This window comes from Periophthalmus magnuspinnatus, chromosome 11 (genome assembly GCF_009829125.3).
Source record: "Periophthalmus magnuspinnatus isolate fPerMag1 chromosome 11, fPerMag1.2.pri, whole genome shotgun sequence".
Lineage (NCBI taxonomy): Eukaryota > Metazoa > Chordata > Actinopteri > Gobiiformes > Gobiidae > Periophthalmus > Periophthalmus magnuspinnatus.
The window spans coordinates 17,018,429-17,044,372 of NC_047136.2; the positions used below are offsets into that span (position 1 = coordinate 17,018,429).

A 25,944-nucleotide genomic window follows, 5' to 3' on the forward strand; every position below is an offset into this window, starting at 1 on the left:
TAGATTGACCGGTAAATCGAGAGCTTCGCCTTTGGGCTCAGCTCCTCCACCACCACACGTTCACTACAACGGACCGATACAGCGACCGCATCACTGCAGACGCTGCACCGATCCGCCTGTCAATCTCCCGCTCCATCCTTCCCTCACTCATGAACAAGACCCCGAGATACTTGAACTCCTCCACTTGGGGCAGAGACTCACCACCCACCCGGAGAGAGCAAACCACCTTCTTCCGGTCGAGAACCATGGCCTCGGATTTGGAGGAGCTGATTCTCATCCCAGCCGCTTCACACTCGGCTGCAAACCGCCCCAGTGCCTGCTGCAGGTCCTGGCTCGAAGAAGCCATCAGGACAACATCATCTGCAAACAGCAGAGATGAAATCCTGTGGTTGCCAAACCAGACCCCCTCTGGCCCCTGGCTGTGCCTAGAAATTCTGTCCATAAATATAATGAACAGAACCGGTGACAAAGGGCAGCCTTGGCGGACTCCAACATGCACTGGGAACAGGTCTGACTTTCCGCCGGCCATGCGAACACAGCTCCTGCTCCGGTCATACAGGGACCGGACAGCCCTTAGCAAAGGGCCCCGGACCCCATACTCCCAGAGCACCCCCCAAAGGACACCACAAGGGACACGGTCAAATGCCTTCTCCAGATCCACAAAACACATGTGGACTGGTTGGGCATACTCCCATGAACCCTCGAGGACCCGATGGAGAGTATAGAGCTGGTCCAGTGTTCCACGACCTGGACGAAAACCACACTGCTCCTCCTGAATCCGAGGTTCGACTATCGGTCGGATTCTCCTCTCCAGTACCCTGGAATAGACCTTACCAATTTGGTAATATTAAAGGTTAAAAAATAATAAGAAAATCGCCTTTTGGCAGCCCTATAGGAACAACAAAAAAAAACTGGTTAAAAATAAATAAATAAAAAGGACTATTTTCAGTATACGAATTAGCTAGCTCTCTAAGCTTGTGCTGCACAGTGAACATTCACGTGGTCCTCGGGAACTCATTCCGGGATGAGATGGTGGGGATCTGACTTGTTTGCGTTCATGTACTTTTATCTCAGAAAACTGTTTATGGTGAAACTCATTAGCTGCGTTTGCATGAGCTAACCTGTAAGATTTGTTGCTGTTAACATTCTCAAAATGAAATGTTATTTATTTACTTTAGCTAGTTAACCCTAACAGTTGCAGTCTTGTTTTTTTCTTGAGCAGAATTGTTGCTTGATTTGATGCTTGATTTGATTTGTTGATGATATGGATAACTGACAGTTAACCTCTAAATGTATTACACTTTAGTCAACTCAAATGTGTTACTTTTTAAACATTTTAAATCCATCATTTGCATCAGTTAACTGTGTTTCATCAAGTTTTGTTTCCGTGAATATCTTTTCAAATGTGAATCAAATATAGGCTATAATTACCAGTCCTTCTCCAAGTTCTACCTTTCATAATCTCCAGCTCAAAGGAAAACACACATCTATTGCATTGCATAACAATGCCATTCTTGTATTGTATTAATGAACATACTACATACTACTATACACTCCAACAGTATTGTCTGTGTCGGTCACCAGGAGGCTCCTGGTCTCTCAGGTTATCGATGTTTTACTGACTGTGTCTCTTGTCCTTTCAGGCTGTGCCATCATTCGTCCCCCCAGAGAAGGAGGCATCCGCTACAGAGGCCTGACCCAGGAGCAGGTGAGCACAGAACATAACCCGCAACCTGATCAGACATAAGCCATGTAATCCTGTAATTTCAGTAATTTACCCAATTTGCATTAGTCATGCTGGTCGTTAGCCCGACTATTAGGGATTGGACGAGATCTCGCAAGATCAAACTGCCATGAGACCATGCGCACATGTAAAAACCGCATCACTACAAACACTGCACTGATGATGGGATTGAGGAGATCCTCAAAGCATTTCTTCCACCGACCAACAACATCCCCATTTGAGGTCAGCAGCTCTCCGTCTGTGCTGTAAACAGTGTTGGTGAAGCACTGGCATCCTGAGGCACTGTACGGTTTGACCGAATTTCTCTGAAGCCGACCAATAGTCCTCTCGAATGGCCTCCTCGAAGGCAAGACAAGGCAAGTTTATTTGTATAGCACAATTCGTACACAAAGTAATTAAAAGTGCTTTACAGAATAAGAAAGATATTAAAATCACAATACAACAAAACATAAACAATCATCATAAAATTAACATTAAAAGAGAAGAGAGCAGAATTAAAACCTTTCAGTCATATGCACAGTACAGAAACGTTTTGAGCCTGGATTTAAACATTGTCCAAGTAGAGGCCTGTCTCACATGTTTAGGAAGACTGTTCCAGGTTTTAGATGCATATCTGTTCCAGGTTTTAGATGCATTGCCTCTGTGACAGCACAAGCTGCAACACGCTTGGCTCACTGGTATCTGTCAACTGCCTCAGGAGTCCCACAAGCCAACAAGGCTCCTTCAGCCTAACGCCATCCCTTACTTCCAGTGTCCAGCACCAGGTTCGGGGGTTGCTGCTGTAACAACCACCAAAGACCTTATGACCACAGCTATGAACAGCCGCATCGACGGTAGAGGGGGGATCTGAGGAGGTGTGAAGACCCTGAAGACCCTGCTCACAGCTCTACCCCTGTCTTTACCCGAGTGTCTGAGATATGCGGCCAAAGGTCAGATGACACAATAACAAAGTTGATCATCGACTTTCGGCTTAGGGTGTCCTTGTACCACGTGCACTAACAGACAGCCTTGTGCTTGAACGTGGTGTTTGTCATGGACAAACCATGACTAGCACAGAAGTCCAATAACAAAACACAGCTCGGGTTCAGATCGGGAAGGGTGTTCTTCCTGATCCCCCCTCTTGAGGTATTGTTCCCACCTGGATGTTGAAGTCCTCCAGGTCCAAGCTGAGTACTCCGCACTGCTGTTTGGTTGACACAACAATGTGGAGATACCTGTCCCCGACTCAAAGGTGCATGGCTGCATCCCTCTCATTCACTGGGGTGTGAGTTTTAGTCTAATCATTTAAATGATAAAAATTAAGTGTAATAGACAATGTGTATTGAGCATATTCTGAATAACAATTATAAGTTTTTGTATAATGATCAAAACCCATTTCAGTGTTCTAGTGTTGATATCAGCATCGCATTGTTAAACTGTGTTGTATCAGTCAATATCAAATAAAACATAAAATATAGTCTTAGTAACAAGTATCACTACTTCTCTTCCTAGTATGAATAGTCCATTAGTAACATGAGTACCTTCCTTATCTAACTTGTATGGTCTGTTCTTTCTAAATCCACAATAGGTTGCGTTCAAGTGGTGACATTCTAGGACGCTAATAGTGTAAAACTGAGATGGAAGACTGCTGAGCATTCTATGGTAGAATTTGCTGCTTAACTGTAGATTTGTTGACCTGGTTTATGGTTAATATCACTGTAACTGCTGCACACATCCACATCAAAGAAAAACTGGCTTCAAAATTCAAAGTCACCCCTGTCTGTATAACTAAACAAAAGTATTTTTGTTTTTTTTCACAATAGCTTTGGAAAGTTGTATTTTTTCAAACACAAACATGATTGTTGTCAGTTGAAAGGACTTGAAGTCATAAGATTAATATGACAAGTTTGAGAAGCCAATCCCAAGAGTTATATGGGCCCCTGCTCTCCATCTGACATTATGACATCATTAAATTCTCAAACATGAACACAACCTATTTTAAGTTTAAACTTCTAATCAGCTTGATACTAAAACATAAATCATCATTGTAACCCTAGGCTCAGACTGCATGCGGTGCAGCTCTGGTCTGGTGGCCACCAGTATTACGAATAATTCAAAGTAATGTGAGCAGTTCAGACAGTAAGGTGGTGCTGACGGAGGTTCTGCAGCTCTCCGAATTAATTCCAAGTCTTTTTTATTGGATGCCAGAGCCGACCCCAAGCCTTTCCTTTAATAAATAAATAGTTATAGCGTGAACATGTAGTCTCGCATGTGCAACCTTCAAAAGACACAGGAGTCACAGCTGGATCAGGTGTAGTCTGAGCGTGGCGTAATAGTTGCACAGTACTTTACTCTGTGGCCTTGGCTCTGTGTTGTGTCCAGATCCGCAGTGTGCAGGTGCTGCCGGTGGACTACGAGATCGAGTACATCTGCAGAGGAAACAGGGTCATCGTGGGGCCAAAGGTCAGGAAGTGTCTACCCAATGGCACCTGGACTGACATGAGTCACAAGAGCCAGTGCTGTAAGTACCACTCAATTTCAAGGTAGCAACTATTCTTTATTGTGATAATCAACCCCAATATGAGCTTAATCTTTGCCAAATGCGGCCCACCACATCATTTTATGTGGCCCGCGAGAAGGTAAATTAAAAGGCGTGACTGCCATTTTAAAATAAGTCTATGCTGCTTTAATGTGTGCACTGACAATAAACTAATGACACTTTCCCAACAAATGGAACTGAGAAATATTTGCAAATAATGATCCCAAAATGTTCAGGAAGAGGAAACCTGTGTGTTTTTTGTGTTATGAGGCAGGCCGGTTTTGAAAGAGTACAATCTATGTCGGCATTTTGACACCAAACACAGAGCTAAGTTAAGACTTCAAGAAAAACAACAAAGTGTCCAATAATTAAAAGGCCATAATTACAGCAGAATATGTTCACAAAAGCCACAACCAAAAACACATGCATCAGTGAAACTCGCTCTATTATGGCTGAGTCTGAGTCCGATACACGCTTTTAAAAATGTCAGTTAATCAGGGGATATGCAGTTACACAGACATGTAATATCTGCAACTTGAATAAGCAATAAATACAGAAAGTTAAAAAGTAGTTACATTTATTTTACGTGACGTTTGTTTACATTTAGTGACATTTATCCTGCCGCACAGTCACATCTGGCCCTTGATGGTGAACATTTTGCTGATGTGGCCCTCAGTGAAAATGAGTTTGATGCCCCTGACCTATATGAAGGCGATCAAATGAAATAAATGTGTGCCCATTAGTGTGGACACAGAGGACTCAGGACTGTCAGAGCCCACAGCAGCTTCACTTTGACATTTTGATGGTTTATTACACAGTGAGGCCTGACCCATGTAACGTGTCTTTATCTGGAGCTCCTCATCTGTCCATGTCCAAGATGTCCTCCAAGAAGTTTGTTTTCTTATTGTTAGCTCCACATTAGTGCCTCCTTTAATGCAAGTTTTTACTTTCCATTTATATGGAATCATGCAGGTGACTTTCCACCTCCAAAAAATTACATACTGTATCTTTAAAAACTTAGACAGAACTTGGTCTCTGTCATGCTATCTGTACAGCAAGCCTCTTTGTCTCATATGAAGGAACGAGAGGACCCGCCCCTGAGTTTGTGTGCATGTGCTGAGCGCAGTACAGCGGCTCACAGAGGAACAAAGCTTTAATAATGTGTTAACCTGCCCAGCCCTTTAATAAATATAAATCAAAATGTTTACAGGCTGAATTAAAACTTGGGCTGTGTCTATGACATCCCTGTTGTGTATTTTCACCACATCATCTTTGTACATTAGAACAGCAATATTTGCTTGTTGATTGAATTATCTTGTGTTACATTTGTAATATGTAGATACAAGCTGCTTCAGAAAATAAAATAGGATAAATACTTCTTTTTAATAGAACAACCGAGTTGTGTCTCCATCCTCCTCTGCGAGGCTCTGGGTCCAGCGGCAGAGCTCTGCTTCATGAGCAAATGATGTCACCCAAACATTACTCATGTTTTGTTAATAAATATATTCTAACTCTTTCTTGAATCGTACTCTTAATCATATGGCTGATCTCAGCAATTCACAAAAAGACATTAAGTAATCCCAAGTTTGTGGCGTTGGGAGATGTGGCTAAAGCTAGATCAGGTAGGCCCGGGGAGAAATTTATATCTGTTTTTTGTTGCCTTGTTTTTGCCTGCATCTGCATTCTCTCTTGTCCAATCATTTCACTGTGGTGCTTGGCTCCTCCTTAAAGAGAGTATTATGCAAAATCTGTTTGTTTTTTTTTGGTTTTTTTACCATGTTATAATGTTCCCTCATCAAAAACATGCTGGAAGAAGTTTTATATATGCCCTATTCAATATACAAAAGCATGATATAAAACAATACACTACAACTTGACAAACCTGCTGCGATGTGCAGTAGTTTCATTAGCAGAATGCTCAAGGATTGTCATGTGATAGCACTTAGAAGAGGTAGCCTCCAATAGGCTGGTTACAATAGGTAATGGCCTATAATTATCATGTGGAATAGGAAATGACAACAATTATTTCATTATTATAATAATTTATTATTATTATAATTATTTTACCAGGGTTTCTAGAGGATTTATCTACTGAATCAAAAATCTTAACTAAATCAATAAACAGTGCTGCACAATCTTGTTAGTCATCAAGCAAACTTTACGCTGATTCGTTTGGCTGCATATTTACGCACACACGCTCCACACTGGATATATTTACTACACCACATTTATTTGGCAATTACACTTTTACTGGGACCGAGCATGATTTTGGAGGCGTTTGGTCCATATTGTCTGTTCGGCTGCAGCTTTACGTGGACACAGCAGACTGTGACTGGATGTGGATTCATTGTTAAGCATTTTGACTTTGAGAATAGCGGCTATGTTACACATGCTATCTTTCAGTTTATACTCCCAGTTAAGTGCCTGGAATGATAAATAAGGTGTCTTATAGGGCCTTGCTAGCTAAATACATTTAGCTTTGTCTGGTGTCTCTAGCTTCATGCTGCTCTCTTTGACACACATTTTTGCTGTTGCCCCATAGTAATGAAGCCCCAGTCCAGCATAGAGCGGCTGATGGAATCTGGTCTGGACTTTGTGGATAAGTTTATTGGTCTCAGAGACTTGGTAAAAACACAGAATGCCTGCTTTGTGATCCAGGAACAATCCCACTCTGCAGGACTCACAGGGCGACAGGGCTCTTCTCCCTCCTTTGTGTCTGTAGACATAGCCCTCTATGGTGGAACAGTCAAGCACCCAAGACTTGTCATTATTCCCAAAGCTACTGTTGAGTGTTGCTCTCTTGATATCATTGTACGCCACACCAACAGAGACCCCTAGTCCACTCCATTGCACCTCCCAGTAGCAGCAATCAGGAAGAGGATCAGTGGTGAGAACTTGAGCTTTGTCCTGGAATCGGTCCAGATAATGTGAGTATGACTGTGCCTTTTTTACTGAAGTGACTTTTGTCCTGCTTTCAGACAGTGTCAAGTGCTCATTGGCTGTGTTTGGATCTAACACAAGTTGAACTGAATATTTTGAGAATTCAGCGTTTGTTTCTGGATGCCTTCTAGGGAGGTGTCCAGGAAACATCGGGAGCATATGCCCAAGCCGCCTCGACTGGCTCCTCTCCAGTTCATCCTGTGTGACTGAACTCTTCACCCTCTCTCTAAGGGACACCTCCCTGGGAAGGTGTTCTGGGCATGTCCCATCAGGAGGAGGCGTCCAGGAAGGACACACCAACGGACCTATGCCTCTCGTCTGTCCTGAGAATGACTCGGGATCCTCCCCAAAAGAGTTAGAGGAAGTGTGTGTTGAAAGGGAAGTCACAGGACTCATTATTTTGGTCAAACGTGTGAATACTTTAGTGCACGTGTCTTTAAGCATATGTATTTCTTGTGACAGAACTTTTGTTACATTTGGAAAGTCACGTAAACTTGGTAGACTGATTCCGCCAGACAACTCACCACATTGAGGAGGGATGGGACATTTCTCCAGAAACTGTGTGTAGCTGAAAGAATGCAAGAGCTTCTCCAGATTAGTGCTTTCTAGCCTCTTCTTCAGGAGATCTTTCTCCCTCTCTTTCATCTTTAATAATTTCTGGATCTTATGGTTTACAGAGCTTTGTTCTTGTCTTATTTTGTTTATCAAATCTGTACTACTGCGATTAATGATTGTAATCATTTCAGAAGTCATTTTCTCATTTTTAATCACAAGTTGATTAGCCGACCTGTTCGTGTCTTGTAGCTTTTGTTGGAGCAGAACTATGTCCTTCTTGATCCCCTGAATACCATAGAGTGTTTTCTGTTGCTCAGCCTCCATCTGCTTTCTCCTCTGTGTCATCTCTTCCTCTGCTGACACTATGTCATGGCCATTATGTTTATCCACGAGGCAGAGGTAACAGATGCACTGCTGCTCTGTCCGGCAGAATATCTTCTTTTCCTCATTGTGCTGAAAACACACGTTATCCTTTTGGCTCTGAGATGAGTCTGTGAGCTTGTGCTTCTTTGGCAATTCATCACAGAAAGGTTCTTCAAGAGGTCTGGAAGCTCTTCGTTTTGTTATAGTGCACATGCCACTGGCCTCATCCTGAGTCTTCTTTAGCTCTTCCACTAAATCTGCCAGCATAGTGGTCCTCTTCAGGGTAGGTCTGCGAGCGAATGTATCCCGACATGTTGGACAGCTTACAGACGTCTGTTTAGTTCTCATAGTCTCATAGTCCCAGTGTTGCTTAATACAGCTGAGGCAGTAGCTGTGTCCACAAGGAATGGTCACTGGCTCCTTCAGTGGTTCTGAACATATTGAACAGGAACATTTGTCTGGATCCATCCACACGTCTTGTCTCTACATGTCACTGACTGACACAAAGTCTTTGGGTATGGGTATTTTCAAGAGCATGTAAGGTGTGGTTTTGAAAACAGACAGGCCCATCCTACTAGCTCTGACTCTGACCAGGCAGATCAGCAGACTAATGAGCTAATGAGAGGAGTGACCAGGAGGACTGCTTAGTTTTTTGGGTATGAGACTGGCAAATTCATTCAGATTCATTCAGAAGTTAGTTAATAAATTGTTTGATAATGCAATTTAATGCAATTAAAAAATCTGGTGATAAACATTTACACCCACGCCTGCACCCATTTTAATGATTTAAATTTGTAAATAAACATAAATGAAAAAAATTAAAATGAGAAGTGCCCAAAGAACATGAGAATATGGACAGAACTGTAGCCAAACAAAGGCTTAAATCATATATATTTTAGCTCATTACCAAGATACACTGCCTGGCCAAAAAAAAGTCACCACCTGGTTTTAACAAAGCAAATAGGTTGGGGTTGCTGCAGTTGGTCAGGTCTAGGTTCATCAACAGTCTGTGCTCAAAGAATGAGGTCAGCTGACACCTGAATATACTGAATCACCAGGTTATTCCATCAATGTATTTTCTCTTCCCTGATGGCACAGGCATATTCCAAGATGACAATACCAGGATTCATGGGGCTCAAATTTTGAAAGAGTGGTTCAGGAGCATGAGCCATCATTTTCACACATGGATTGTCCACCACAGAGTCCAGACCTTAATCCCATTGAGAATCTTTTGGATGTGCAGGAGAAGGCTTTGTGCAGCGGTCAGACTCGACCATCATCAATGCAAGATCTTGGTGAAAAATTAATGCAACACTGGATGGAAATAAATCTTGTGACAGTGCAGAAGCGAAATCGAAACAATGCGACAGCGAATAAGTGCCGTAATCAAAGCTAAAGACAGAACAAGGAAATATTAGGGTGTGTGACCTTTTTTTTTTTTGGTGGCGACTTTTTTTTGGCCAGGCAGTGTATTTTGACTGTATGTTATCAATATTGAATGACCCTTAGTTGAGCAGAGTGTTCAGAGGGAAATGTCTCAGGCATCTGACATGCAGTAAGATAAGACCAGTATTTGTCCCACAATGGAGAAAGCCCTGTGTTGAAATGCACAAGAGTACAAGCGGAGCAGGACAATTAAAGAAAAATAACTGCTAAAATAGGCTTGAATCTAAACATTTTAAGATTAAGCGAATAGTTAAGATGCAAAAGGTGTAAAAATAATAAAATACAACACACTACGCACAAGAGTAAAACGCTAAGGCTATAAAAGTATGATGTACAATACGTGGCTATGTTTATGTCCAAGCAGGCCTACATCTGAATATGTTCTTGTCAAGATTTGGGTTTTTGTGTGTGTGTTCTGTGCTGTCTTCCCCCTTCCTTCTGTGTCTGTGCCTGGAGCTGGGCAGAGACTCTGGCACCACCTCCGCACACCTGCTTATGATCAAGCAATCAGGCTCCACTTACGAGGGTAAAAGGACTGAGGACCCGACACTATGTGCCAGATCGTCTTGTCATCTCACAGTATTTCCACGGGTTGTCTTTCATGTCATATTCCAGTTTATTCGTCCGTGTATCCACCGTGATCCCACTCCTTGGAGCCACTCTGCACCTCTGTCTCCGACCCAGCTCTCCATGTGCAGTGCGAACACCCCAGCCTCTGACCCTGCGACCCAGGACCTGTTCCAAGACTACTGCCTATGACACCGCTCTGTCAGTCTTTACAACTGTTGGGACTGTCAAATGAGTTAGTGCACCTGTGGCTAATTGGTGCCACCTTAAACATACATGAACCGAAACAAAACACAAGTCCTTGAACTTTTTTTTGATGTAGTAGCAACTTTTTAATAGAATTGTAGAAAACTTTAAAAGGGCTGAAGGTAAGCCTAATCTCATTCACTGTACAGGTTTTAGATTGGTGTTAGCATTAGACACAATCGTCTTACTTTAGATTGTGAACTTCATCCAGAACCTCACCCAATAGTACTTTTGTCTGTTAGAGGCTTTTTCATTTGTAGAGGTATGTTTTAAAGGACCTGCATCTAATTTTCTGCCATGCATATGTATTACGCATTGTAAAAACAGCAAAATGAGAAAAAAAAATGCATCTGAACCAGGGCACAAGTGGGAGGAGGTTGATTAGAACCATGTTGGAAAAACTGCATTACACTGTCCAAGTGAGGTCAAAACAGGTACAGGCCCTGTAGGAGGCATCCTGAGCAGGACACTGGCAGACTACGTCAAACTTGCAGTGGAAAATCCAGATGCCGTAGCTGCCTGCATTCCTTCTTAATTACATAATAACAATAATGAAACAATTACAGTTTGATTAAATATAATTATAATTCATTCTTAATAATAATGTGTATGGTATCTATATACTTTAACCCAAGTTAATTAAAGACATTTCTTTATTTAAAGTACAACAAACACAGTTGAGAATCAAAATATAAATACACAGTAGGTTAGGCAGAATACAAGTCAACATTTAAATTAAGAGAGTTAGACAGTAGTTCAGGGGCAACAAGTAAAGTCTTTGTAAACATGCTATACAAATTGTTATAATAGTAGTTTTCAGCTACCCCTCACTTCTTTGAAACACATCTTTGCTGTCACACTAAAGAAGTAAAGCCCAACCCCAGCGTAGAGTGGCTGAGTGAATCTGGTCTTGACTTTGTGGATGAGTTTATTGGTCTCAGAGACTTGGTAAAAACGCAGAATGCCTGCTTTGTGATCCAAGAACACTCCCACTCTGTTGGTTTCACAGGGCAACAGATACTTGCATTTCCCATTGTGTTTGAAGACATAATTTCTCTTATTCTGGCACTCAAGCACCCAACAATTGTCATTGCTTCCAAATGCACTCTTAGGTCCTTCTCTTTTAATGTCTTTATAGGCCACTCCAACATAGAAAGAGAGTCCTGTCCACTCCACCTCCCAGTAACAGCGAGGGGGAAGTGGGTTCATGCTCAACACTTGTGCTTTGTCCATAAACCTGTCTGGATGTGGAGGATAATGCTGCTCCTCTTTCATGCTACTCACTTTAGTGTTTTTTTCAGACAATACAAGGGTTTTATTGGCAGTGTTTGGATTCAAAGTCAGCTGAAAGGAGTAATGTAAAAACTCCTCATTGGATTGAGGATTTGGGGGTAGGAGAACATCTACTTCAGTTACTGCTTGTACCAGCTTTTTAAAATCCTTAATACAAGTGCGATTCAGCTCTGACACAGCCATTGACACCTGCTCAAAGTACATTAGAGGACTTGGACGATCTGGAATTACAGGGATGTTAGGTGGGTTATGGTGTGTCCATTTTGCTGAAACAGATGAACACCTCTGGAGAAACTCTGTGTAACTTTTAATGGTTGCGACTTCCTTCAGTTCAGCGTTTCTCTCTCTCTCCACAGCAAGCTCCTCTTGCAGCTTCTTTAGCAGACCCTGGACTCGACTGACCTCTAATTGTTGTTGTTTTTTTATCTTCTCAGTCAAATTCCTACTCTTTTGTTCAATGAGCTTTCGAAGTTTATTTTCAGTCTCACTCACTACTTTATCAGCTGATTGATTGATGGCCCGTAGTTCCTGGTTGAGCAGGTCTATGTTTTTCTCGAGTGCCCGAACTCTCTGCTGGGCTGTGTGTTGCTTTGTCTGCAGCTCTGTCTGCCTCTTTGTTATATCTGCCGGTACAGTGTTATGGCCTGTGTGTTCGTCCAGTTGGCAGAGGTTACAAATGCACTTCTGGCACGTCTGGCAAAATACACTTTCCACTTGATTGTGCTGAGAGCATATATTTTCTTGGAGATTCTCAATGGGCTCCATGAGCTTGTGCCTCTTGAGTGCAGGTACACCATAATGAGGCTGCAGGTGCTCTTCACAATAAGACACCAGACACTGCAGACAGGATTTGGAAGCACGTCGTTTCCTCTCAGTGCACATGTCACAAGCTACACCTTGGACTTCTGTGTCAACCTGGTGTACTACAGCAATCTTTTTATGCTGTTCCACTAAACTTGCCAGAGTGATGTTCTTCACCAGCCTTGGTTTGGAGAATTTAGATTTGCATGTTGGACAGCTATAAAGTTTTTCTTCTCTTGACTCTTGGTCCCAGTGTTTGCTCATGCAGCTCATGCAAAAGCTGTGTCCACAGAGAATGTCCACTGGCTCCTTCAGTAATCCTGAGCAGATGAAACAGGACAGTTCCTCCAGATCTGTCAGTGATCCTTGTTGGGCCATCTCTCCTCTGTGCCAGAGAATGGTGCTGAGTCATTGCGTGTGGATGCTTTTATTGCTGCTGGGAGGGTGTGGTTCTCATGGAAGAACTCGTTTGGGGAGTTCAGTAGTTTCCGTAGTCCCATTTGGCTGCTCTTGTGGCTTACTGGCTGGCACACACTCCATTTTAAACATAATATTTTGTCTTAATATCACAATGTCATAATATTTTTGTCTTATTTTTTATTTGATATATTTACTCTTAAATTGTTATTTTATTTGACAAAATGTACTAAAATGACCTATCCAGAAGTTTGTATCATGCAAGAGTAATTCCAGTGGCATGAAATGCTTTAAAAACTTAATTGAAACTCAGCCTATCTTTCAGGTTTTTCTGGTGAGGCAATCTCCACTTTTTCATTTACAGAAAATGGCAACCGTAAAATGAAATTGAAACTTAAGGAGAATAAACAGTCAACTGCATCATTTGGAGAGAATACTGAATACTGAGAATATGTCATTACACACATTTTATGTGAATCTGCATTGATGAACAGGATTTTCCTTCATGTTAGAGATCAGAGCAGGGGCACATACAGACGGGATGAGAAGGCTTCAAAATGATATGACAAAATAAATTATAATATTTGAGATAACAATATAATATGCGATATAACTGACATGAAATTTAATATATCACAAAAGCAACATTTAGACAAACTGTATGGGTTTTGATGTAGGGAAATATGGGTGCAGCAGTTTATTTTTCTGACTTAATTTTCTCAAGGTTATTAGTTTAGTTTGAATAAACAAAACATGTTGTTTTATTTCTTTAGGTCCATCTTTTAAGGTTTCTATATTACTACATTAGTTTAAACATACACTGTATAACCACATGACATCACACAGTGAAGTGTTATCTGTGAATGTGTAAATAAAACAAAACGCAACTCTGGGTATATTTTTGATGAGGAACCAACTTTTTTCCCCCCCCAGATATTTCTGTCTTAAGTCAAGGAAGCAAATCAAAATACACAAAAGTCTGAAAAAGGAATAGGCAGAAGCCTAAGCTTATGGCACCTACCCCATTTATACTAAATTGTCGTAACGGTGGGTGTAGCGGACCAAAGAGTGCAGACTCGGGGCAGATTTACGGTGTTTATTTTACAGATTGTGAAATAATTAACAAAAGTTCATTAACACAGCAAGGAATTGGGAGCGGGGTGTGAGCCAGAGTCCGGGACGAGACAAGGAGGTGAAGACAAAGGGTGGACTGTACCGGAGCTGGGGTGCGGAGGCAGGAGCAGGAACGAGCGGGAGCAGGAATGTAGACATGCGGACACTCTGGCCACAAACAGGATGATACATACGCAGGAATGCAGGAACGAAGGAACGACGGCACAACGACGATCTCGCGCCGAGTGTCTGGTCCCAGCTCCTCTTATGCTCCGCAGCAGGTGGAGGTAATTGCGCTGATGAGTTGCAGGTGCGCGCAGGAGGAGCCAGGAGCTCAGCCCAGCTCCAGCAGGTGAGGGAGGGAAGGAGCAGGACAGGAGGTAAAACAGGGAACAGACGGCTGCTGCATTCACCATGTACACAGTAAAGAAAAGGAAAAAAGAATTCAGTATTTAGTATCACTGTATGAATTCATAATTTTCTTTTAATACAAACTTTTGAAACGGCTCAAAGTTGTACAATATTTGATATCTTCATGTAACCTATTCCACACATTTACTCCAGTAGCTGAAATACAGTGCTGTTTTATATTTGTTCTAACCCTTGGTTTTTAAATACCTCATGCCCTCGAAGATTATAAGCACGATCGATTTTTAAACAGATCTTGAATGTGAAATGGTAATTGGTTATTCTTAATTTTATACATAAATAGTCCATCCATCCATTTTCTTCCGCTTATCCGGGGCCGGGTCATGGGGGCAGCAGTCTAAGCAGGGACTCCCAAACTTCCCTCACCCCAGACACGTCCTCCAGCTCCTCTGGTGGGATCCCAAGGTGTTCCCAGGCCAGCCGAGAGACATAGTCCCTCCAGCGTGTCCTGGGTCTTCCCCGGGGCCTCCTCCCGGTGGGACATGGCCAGAACACCTCCTTAGGGAAGCGTCCAGGAGGCATCCTGAGCAGATGCCCAAGCCACCTCAGCTGGCTCCTCTCAACGTGTAGGAGCAGCGGCTCTACTCCGAGCTCCTCCCGTGTGACTGAGCTCCTCACCCTATCCCTAAGGGTCCGCCCAGCCACTCTGCAGAGGAAACCCATTTCGGCCGCTTGTATCCGCGACCTTGTCCTTTCGGTCATTACCCAGAGCTCATGACCATAGGTGAGGGTAGGAACGTAGATTGACTTGTAAATCGAGAGCTTCGCCTTCCGGCTCAGCTCCTTCTTCACTACAACGGACTGATACAACGACCGCATCACTGCAGACGCTGCACCGATCCGCCTGTCAATCTCCCGCTCCATCCTTCCCTCACTCGTGAACAAGACCCCCAGATACTTGAACTCCTCCACTTGGGGCAGAGACTCACCACCCACCCGGAGAGAGCAAACCACCTTTTTCCGGTCGAGAACCATGGCCTCGGATTTGGAGGAGCTGATTCTCATCCCAGCCGCTTCACACTCGGCTGCAAACCGCCCCAGTGCCTGTTGCAGGTCCTGGCTCGAAGAAGCCATCAGGACAACATCATCTGCAAACAGCAGAGATGAAATCCTGTGGTTCCCAAACCAGACCCCCTCCGGCCCCTGGCTGTGCCTAGAAATTCTGTCCATAAATATAATGAACAGAACCGGTGACCCGGACCCCATACTCCCAGAGCACCCCCCATAGGACACCACGTGGGACACGGTCGAATGCCTTCTCCAGATCCACAAAACACATGTGGACTGGTTGGGCATACTCCCATGAGCCCTCGAGGACCCGATGGAGAGTATAGAGCTGGTCCAGTGTTCCACGACCAGGACGAAAACCACACTGCTCCTCCTGAATCCGAGGTTCGACTATCGGTTGGATTCTCCTCTCCAGTACCCTGGAATAGACCTTACCGGGAAGGCTGAGGAGTGTGATTCCCCTGTAATTGGAACACACCCTCCGGTCCCCCTTCTTATACAGAGGGACCACCACTCCGGTCTGCCATTCCACAGGTACTGTCCCCGACTGCCACGCGATGTTGCAGAGACGTGTCAGCCAAGACAGCCCCACAACATCCAGAGACTTGAGGTACTCAGGACGGATCTCGTCCACCCCCGGAGCCTTGCCACCGAGGAGCTTGCCAACCACCTCAGTGACTTCAGCCAGGGTGATGGACGAGTCCGCCTCTGGGTCCCCAGTTTCTGCTTCCTCCTCGGAAGACGTGACAGTGGGATTGAGGAGATACTCAAAGTATTCCTTCCACCGCCCGACAACATCCCCAGTCGAGGTCAGCAGCTATCCACCCGCACTGTAAACAGTGTTGGTGAAGCACTGCTTCCCCCTCCTGAGGCGTCGGACGGTTTGCCAGAATCTCTTTGAGGCCGTCCGATAGGCCTCCTCCATGGCCTCCCCGAACTCCTCCCAACCCTGAGTTTTTGCCTCTGTGACTGCCCGAGCCGCGGCACGCTTGGCCCGCCGGCACTCATCAGCTGCCTCAGAAGTCCCACGAGCCAACAAGGCTCGATAGGACTCCTTCTTCAGCTTGATGGCATCCCTTACTTCCGGTGTCCACCACCGAGTTCGGGGATTGCCGCCGCGACAAGCACCACAGACGTTACGACCACAGCTACGAGCAGCCGCATCGACAATAGAGGTGGAGAACATGGCCCACTCGGAGTCCATGTCTCCAACCTCCCCCGGGATCAAGGAGAAGCTCTCCCGGAGGTGGGAGTTGAAGACCCCCCTGACAGAGGGCTCCGTCAGACGTTCTCAGCAGACCCTCACAATGCGCTTCGGCCTGCCAGGTCTGTCCGGTTTCCTCCTCCGCCAGCGGATCCAACTCACCACCAGGTGGTGATCAGTTGACAGCTCAGCCCCTCTCTTCACCCGAGTGTCCAAGACACACGGTCGGAGGTCAGATGACACGACAACAAAGTCGATCATCGACCTCCGACCTAGAGTGTCCTGGTGCCATGTGCACTGATGGACACCCTTGTGCTCGAACATGGTGTTTGTTATGGACAAACTGTGACTAGCACAGAAGTCCAATAACAAAACACCGCTCGGGTTCAGATCGGGGAGGCCGTTCCTCCCAATCACGCCCCTCCAAGTGTCACTGTCGTTACCCACATGGGCGTTGAAGTCCCCCAGGAGAACAGTGGAGTCCCCGGTTGGTGCACTGTCTAGTACCCCTCCCAGGGACTCCAAGAAGGCCGGGTACTCTGCACTGCTGCTTGGCCCGTAGGCCGACACAACAGTGAGAGACCTGTCCCCGACCCGAAGGCGACCCTCTCGTTCACCGGAGTGAACCCCAACACGCAGCGGCTGAGCTGTGGGGCAATGAGCAAGCCCACACCAGCTCGCCGCCGCTCCCCGCGGGTAACACCAGAGAAATGGAGAGTCCAACCCCTCTCAAGAAGTTGGGTTCCAGAGCCCAAGCTGTGCGTGGAGGTGAGGCCGACTATATCTAGCCGGTAACGCTCAACCTCCCGCACAAGCTCAGGCTCCTTCCCCCCCAGCGAGGTGACATTCCATGTCCCCAGAGCTAGTCTCCATGTCCAGAGATCCGGTCGTCGAGGTCCCCGCCTTCGACTGCCGCCCGGATCTCTCTGCACCCGCCCCACATGGCTCCTCCCGCAGGTGGTGGGTCCACGGGAGGACGGCCCCACGTCGTTCCTTCTGGCTGGGCCCGACCGGGCCCCGTGGGGAAAGGCCCGGCCACCAGGCGATCGCTACCGAGCACCCACCCCAGGCCTGGCTCCAGGGTGGGGCCCCGGTAACGCCAGTCTGGGCGACGTAACTGGCCTTGTTCTTTGTCTCTTCATCTAGGGCTTCTGAACAGCTCTTAGTCAGACCCATCTCCCAGGACCTGTTTGCCATGGGTGACCCTACCAGGGGCATGAAGCCCCCGACAACATAGCTCCCAGGATCATTCGGGTGCTCAAACCCCTCCACCACGTTAAGGTGGTGGTTCGGGGAGGGGCCTTCTTTTACTATCTTACTTTTCAAATTTTTATCAACATATAAAGCTACACCACCACCTTTTTGAGAAGTTCTACTTATGGAGAACATGTTATATCCTTCAATGTGAAACTGGGAACACTGATTCTATAATAGCTATGCCCCTGAAAGATAAGCAGATAATTGTTTTTTTGTTTGTTTCAAGTGTAGATTTTTTTAGGCTTCTACAGTTGAAATGTATGACAGATAATGAATCTTTTGTACTTATTTGAGACTCAAATTGGTCCTCTGTGTCGTAGTTCGAATAATCTGTATCCATTCTTACTTGATGTAGTTGGATTAAGTCCATCTGGATGCATAATAATCCAAATCCTTGTCATTGTACCATCTTCCTCTCATTTTAATTTGTCGATTTCTAAGTTATATCATTTGTATTGTTCGAGCTCTTTGATCCTTATGACAATCCCCCGGGCCTGTTCGGGAGCTCCATTTAGTTTGATCATAATTTTGCAGTTTCTTGTCCAGGTGTCTTGAATCTTCTTTTCTTTCTTTAACATTCTTGCTTGTCTTACCATTTCAGCATTTCTGTTGGTAAGGTCTTTATTCACATAAACACCTGAACCTTCCAATTTTCTGGCATTCCTCAGCACCTCCATTTTGTTCTTTTGATTGGCAAAGTGAATGATAATATTAGGCTTTTTATCGTTTCTCTGGGGGAGTGTGTGACATGCCCCAGTGTTCTTACAGTCTATTGGGATATCCTTACTTTCGAAGAACTTGAAGACTTGGTGTTCAAGAGGAGACAAACCAGGACTTTGGATAGGAGTTAGCAGGTGACCTTGTCCTTTGTCCTTTGGAGCGCTGGATTTCAAGACCTGAAATCAGGAGATCCTCCATTCTTGAATATTGTTCCAAATCCTCTATTCGTCGTTCTAAATGTTCGATTTTTTTGTCCTTTTCTTTTATCGGTGCCTTCAATTGTTTAATTTCATCTGTTATTTCCTTCAAGGTTGTTTGTTGTTTTGCCACTTTGGTTATTTCCTGGGACATAAAATCCAAAGATTTCTTTGTCTTCAACATCCTCTGCCAGTTTGTTGTTGGACATTATTAATTTGAATATTTGTTTTGGAGGCAGGCTTGGTTTGAGGCCTGCTCTCTGGTAGTTGATCCACTGGTTAAGTCCCAAAATATGTCACAGCAAGTTCGAAATATTTGCACATTATATGTTCTTATATCTTCAAAACATTGTCCAGTCCTTTAGATGTAATGGATGCTGACCTGTTAATTAGGTATTGGTTGGATTGTGGAGCTGTTTTTCCAGCAGCCCAGCAGCAGCACCATGTCTATAACAAAGATCAGATAACAGCACAATATTTGCCCCTTTAGTATAAATTATTAAATTGTTACTAGAATTTCTGTCCACTTAATATTTTTGTAGGCTATAGAAAAGTTTATTATACAATATGATGTGGCCCAGTCGAAGCACACAAACACACAAAAACTGAATAGATTTGTAGATTGTATCTTATGATCCTCTCCTGTCCCTAGTGCTGCTGTGTCCCCGCATGTGGACCTCTCTGGAGAATGGTCGGGTGATGTCGTGGCCCCCGGGTCCACCAGTGGAGGGCGCCACACTGCAATACAGCTGCCTGCCGGGCTTCATCCTCGTGGGACGTAACTCCACACAGTGCAACAAGATGGGCAAGTGGGACAGCCCTAAGCCTGTGTGCCACTGTAAGACCCTCTGATCACTCTAACACTACTCATCATCTTTAATCAGCTCATTTACTTTGCTAAATTATTTCTCTTGTCCATTTTTGTAGATGATCGTCACTACAGAGGTAAGTCTGTAATTATGTCTTTATTACTACAAGTTATTATGTCTTATGTATACCAATAATACATAAAAAAAAAGTATACAAAATTGATTTTAAATCATCCTATATTGTTGTACCCTCATCAAAAACATACCTGGAGCTGTCCAACCCATTAATCTAAAGTCATCTTCTCTGAGCACTAAACAGTGCTCCAGTTTGCATATTGACTGTTTAGTTGTGTCATAGATTAGTTTTTAAGCCCATGAACCATCAGCACATTTACGTTCTGCTGTGAAACTGTATTCACAAAAAACACATGTGTATATATATATCTATGTATGTATGTATATATGTATATATGTATATGTGTATATATATATATATATATATATATATATATATGTATATGTATATATATATATATATATGTAGTAACATTTTTGTATTATGATATTGCAGTAATAGCTTTAAGATGTGCAATAGTCCAAAAGATTCAAAAAAGAAAATATATTTCACAGATGGCTGGTGGATATAATCTGTTAACTCTGCTAGTCTTCAGAAAGTTTTTTATCTTTTCTTCTATTGATAATAGTTTCAAACTTTAAACAATCTTGATAATTCACTTCCCCACCAGCCATATGTTTTATTCCTTTCATTCTGAGGTGGTTGTAGTACTCCCTTGTCCCTCTGGAGAGCACTGTGTTGCTGCTCTCAGTACTAGGACTCTGCCCGATCAATGGGCATGAAGATGTTTCTGGCATTCACAAACCTTTTTTTTTACTGAAAATGTTCTTCTGGAAGAATAAATCCTATGAACAGTCTTGAGTACTCGTAAGAACAAATATTCTGCTGTTTTTCCATATTATTACTCTGATAATGCAAGCAAAAAATCTAAGCATGTACCCAGTTACAAACTTCATGTGGGTCTGTATTGACCACATTGACTTGTGTGTGTGTGCGTGTGCGCTTGTGTGTGTGCGCTTGTGTGTGTCTGTGTATGTATGTATGTGTATTAACCACAAACAACATAGCAAGTATATTATATTTGTCACTAAGGTGTGGGGATTTTTTCTTGCTTCACCTCATATTTGACGGTCAAAGTAGGTGAGAGAGTGTCCACCTCTGCTCCTGTTACCTTCGGCCTGCCCCAAGGGTTAGGGCTACTGCCTCTTTTATTTTCTTTATACCTGCTCCCCCTGGGTTTAATTCTAGAAAAACTCCAGATTAAGTGCCACCTCTATGCTGACGACACCCAGCTTTATCTCCCTGTCTCCCCAAACAATGGCTCTTCCCTTGCCCCTCTCTATGTCTGTCTTGCAAAAATAAAAAATAATCGTAGCCCAACTCCACTACCTGTTAAATACAGAATTGACTGCTCACAAGCTGTCACCTTTAGATTTTATATTTATGTATTCAGCTGGTGGTGGTGAATATAAATTGTTTTCAATTTTTTTCTATTAATAATGAATTAAAACTTTAAGCAATCTTGATAATTCACATCAGCTACGTTCATCCATATTTTGTTTTGCTTTCCTTCTGAGGTGGTTGTAGTACTCCCTTATCCCACTGGAGGGCACTGTGTCACTGCCATCAGTACCAGGGCCCTGCTTGAGAACATTAAGACATATGAGGGGCCACAGTGGAGACTGAATCTTGTAGAAATGGTGGACGGTGTCAGATGTGTGGGCCCTGGCTCCTGTAATAATGAATGGTACATCTCACACACACACATACAGGTACACAGGCAGATAAGAGGAGGGGACAGGAGCAGAGATACAGAGAGGAGAGGACAAACACAATGGACATGGACAGATAGGGAGGAGGAGGTGTGGAAGACAGAGCATCCCTAGATAGAGACAGGACAGCCACAAATATATAGGATGTATCTGTGTAGGGAGAGGAATCCTACAAGGACTTCAAGAGACATTTTGATTCACAGTACATACCATAGCACTGAGACAGTATAGATAGTGTTTTTTTTTCCTAGATTATTTTGTTCCTGTTAATTTCCAATCATTTTAAAATAACTGCCTTTCTTCCGTTATGAGCCCTTTTTTCTGTCTCATATACCCGGAGTTGTAGAGTTGAATAATCCTGCATAAGTGGCGGTCTCCTCCTCCAGAGCTTAAAATGTCTTCTTCTCCTGTCTGCATGTTACAATTCATAAAGCTCATTTGTTTTTTCAGAAACTTTCAGTGACTTCTTAATTTTTTTGTAAAATTTATACAGCTACAAGTTTTTTCTTATAACTTGATTCAAAGTACAGTTTTATATTAAAATAGTTCCATAAGTAAATACAAAGGCTAAAGTCGACAATAATGAATAATGCTATTGCTAATAATGATATACCTAGAGTAGTGTATTGTTTGTCTAGGACATCCTGTGTGCATTTTTTAACTACATACATATTGCACACATATGAGGCTTTATACTGTCAAAATGATTCTCCACCTGTCATTTGCTCTTGTGTCTGTCCCACGTATGTGCTGTCTACTTGTTATTGCCATATTGAATTCACCCTTTCAGCATTCTCCATTCCCTTTTGTAGCCAACAGAGGCAGTATGCATTTAATCCAAGCGATATTATGTAAAAGTATGCCCTTAAACCACCAAAGAGATATTTATTATTATTATTTGACATTTTCAAGCACAGAAACACTTAACCCCACGCTGTCTGCCTCAGGGCAGCTGTGGCTGCAATTGCAGCTTACCACCACTGAGTGTGACTGAGTAATGCACTGTACAGTACACTGAGTGTCTCGAAAGGCTCTATATAAATCCTAGGGATATAATGATATGCAAATCTCACAGTACGATACTGTTATGATATTTATTTCATGGTATGATATTTATTGTGAGATTGTGGAGATGCTAACAGAATTGAGGAAAGCTTTTTCCTCCTGAAAAGCTTTTACAAGCCTTTGGTGCTATATTACAGTCATATTCCAAAGAATTAAGACAGAAAAGTTCTTTATAACAGTTATTTCTTCATACTGTTTGCACTCAAATGGAACAAAGGGTCAGGCTTTATATGGTTCCCTCTGGTTTTTAGCTGTGACTGAAACAAAACAAAACATTTTACCAAAGAATTGTATAAATCGATATATCGTGAGGACTCAAAATGAGAATTTTAGATGATATACTATCACAATATTTTGGTTATTGTTACATCCCTAATAAATCCAATGCATTACTATTATTTTTAAAAATAACTTTTTTTTTTGTCAACTTAAAAGTCACCAAAAGCAGCACTCTTTGATTGACTGTGCTTGATTCGTCCATCCCAGCTTCACTTTGGCTTGTCTACTTGTCTGAAAAAGTCTAAAGCCGAATATGAATTCATGTGGATATTAACAATGTGTTAAAGGTTTTGTCAGCATTAGGAACAAGTTAGACAGATTAAAAAACCTACTTCCTCCTTCCGTGATGTGTAAATCAGGGACCTCAGTTTTAAACTGCTTATGAGTTCATGGATTGTTTCTCTCCTTTGTCCTTTTCTTTAAACACTGAAACCACACGTTTTTTGTCAGCTGTTTGTTAGTGGTAATGAGAGTGTTTTTCAGAGGAACATGAGAGCATTTGTGCAGCACCTGTCTGCCTGAGCCCAGCATTTAGCAGCTGTGATCAGCACACTAATGCACTATGAAGACGTGCTCAGAGCAGAGGCAGCAGCTCCATGGGAAAAAACCACTGGATGATGCACTGAGGACAAGTTTAACACAGCGCGGTGCAGTAATTAAAAACCTCATCAGACTGACGGGGTAATGGGAGGTGGGAGCTGCAGCAGTCAGTACCTTTGCATGCATGCCAGGAAAACAGGATAACAGGCCTAGTCCAATTTAAAGGTCTGATATTACACAAAATTGACTCTTCTGAGCTTTAAGCGCAGTAATAGTGCTCAGAAACATGTGTTTTGTTTCATCCACACATGCTTGAGTAACCCTTTATTATTTGTCTGTCTCCTAAGCTCCAAAACAATAGTTTTTAAGTTAACAGCTATGTTTTACTCTTTTGATCAGTAGAGCTTAGAAAATCCAGGGCTGAAATCATCCAAATGATTCTAGTGAAGGTGTGTGGAGTTTAAACACACAGCGGAGCATGTTCTGTATGACATGACATCACAAGCTCAGCATAAATATGCAGGGTTTGAGAATGAATGAAATAAAACACAACTCCAGGCATTTTTGTGATGAGGAAACTTCATTTAAACATAGATCAGAAAATAATGTAATGTGGGCCTTTAAATAGATATTTCAATGTGCATGTAAACCCGGAGGTACTGAAACAAACCTGGGAATAACATAATTACACATCATAATCTTTTGACATCTCTTTCAGCAGTTTTCATCAGAAACACTGCAAACTTGGTCAAAACAGACAAAAACCATGGGCAACAAAAGATTATCAGTTTGATTTTTAAAAGAATGTTGCACGTGGTCATGGTCGTTTTTCAACAAAATGTTTTTTGGAACAATCTTTCACAAACATACTTGTATTTGAATGGAGGCATTCTGGACAGAGCAACTGTAACGTGTGTGTTTTGATGGCCTGAACATAATACTTTGTGAATTTAAATTCCATCTTTCAAAATGGCTCTTCAGCGCTCCCTGCAAAGTTATAATGGGACCAAAACATTTATCTACAATGTAACACCGGCAATAGTCTATTGAATCAAATGTGGAGTCAGGGTTGACACGTAGCCCCCCACTGAACCGTGCCCTTCCACAGTTGGAAGTGTTATGAGGGCCCTTTATCACTTCTTGCAGTTTTAATTAGTAACTTCAAAGTTTTAGTGCTTATGCTAAATTACTACAAGCACTTGAACGCCTCCTAGCCCCCTTCACACCTACTCAGTTCTTTGACCTGCATTTAGACTGGCACAAGAGTGGCCTGACAGGGTTTGAGGCAAAGACTCGAGAGTTTGGATGAGTGCACTCTGATTTCCCTGTGCGTGTAAATGTAGTGAGTGTATAGTTTTAAAGACAAACTTATTACGTGTCTTGTCGCACATTTGAAATCCAGCAAATTAATTTTAATATTCTATTCGTATTATTTCCTCATGCTCAATGCACTAGATGTCAGTGTTGTCACGATACTAAAACTCGATTTCGATATGAAAGAATGGACTCGATACTCACAATGATAATAAAAACACTCTTTATTTAGACAGCTTTAGAAGGTCATTTCCAACCTTAAATCATAGTACTTTCAGTTTTATTACCATGTGGTCTTCTATCTGTGTAATCCTTCAGTCACGCAGGCAGGTTCCATAGTGGTCCATGGGTGTATTCTAGTCTGTGTGTCTTATACTTGTTCTGATACAGCACAAGATCATTCTAAAAATATTTAGAGGTTAAAGGTTCATGTCTGTCCTGTGAATAAGATTTTTTTAGTATCAATATCTGCTCAAATGAGTATCTAGTTTCGATACTAGTTTTAATATCGATTTGTCACAAGAACTGCATTAACTGTTTAGAGCACGAGTCCAAACTCTGGTGCTCTAGTTCTTTCCATGTAAAAACTGAGTAGTGGTAGGTAAAAAATTTGATAGTCAAACAGTTGGACCTTGTTACCACCAGAATAAATTCATAGAAGTCAGCCTGCAGTGCCCAGATAGAAGAAGATCGCCAGTGGCAAACTCTGCTGAATAACACTTTTTGTCAGAAAGAATGTAGCGTTGGCCAGTGTGTTAAAAAGAGGTGCTGATGTTAGCTGGGGGTGCTGTCATCATTAGTAACAGCTAATTATGCTAAGTGGCCTAATTACACAAACCTGCCTATAATTATTTAACTGGAAGATTGGGTGCTCAGCAAATGTTTTGGAGAAGAGACGACTCCTGCATGATTTATAAACCTCTTTTTTACGTATACGAAGTGTAACCTTGAATTATATTATACTGAAAGTGCAAAGCTGAAAGAGACGGTATTATTCAAAATAGATTTTTTTTTTTAGCTTTCTGCACTGTTATAACACTGTTCCCTCATCAAAAACATGCCTGAAGCGGTTTTATGTCATCCACGCATGTTTGAGTAATTTAGTGATCTCTCTCGGGCTCTATTCGAACCCTCTGTGCAATGCTCAGCCCACAAGCCTACGTCATCCACGCTCCCACACGACAATCCTCCATAAATATACAAAAGCATGATGCAAAACTGTACACAGCAACTTGGCAGGCCTGATTCCAAGTTCAATAGTTTCCTTAGCG

General features: G+C 42.8%; 1 protein-coding gene across 1 annotated transcript in view; it reads left to right on the top strand.

Annotated features, from left to right (window-relative positions):
• The first annotated feature begins 1,645 nt into the window (after positions 1–1,645).
• gabbr1b (gamma-aminobutyric acid (GABA) B receptor, 1b) overlaps positions 1,646–25,944 on the top strand; it is a 249,965-nt gene continuing 225,666 nt past the window's right edge. The window contains exons 1-4 of the mRNA XM_033975440.2: positions 1,646–1,708; positions 4,106–4,244; positions 19,471–19,656; positions 19,746–19,763. Coding sequence (XP_033831331.1) covers positions 4,223–4,244; positions 19,471–19,656; positions 19,746–19,763 — 226 coding nt within the window. The 5' untranslated portion in view covers positions 1,646–1,708; positions 4,106–4,222. The remainder of the gene's footprint in view (positions 1,709–4,105; positions 4,245–19,470; positions 19,657–19,745; positions 19,764–25,944) is intronic.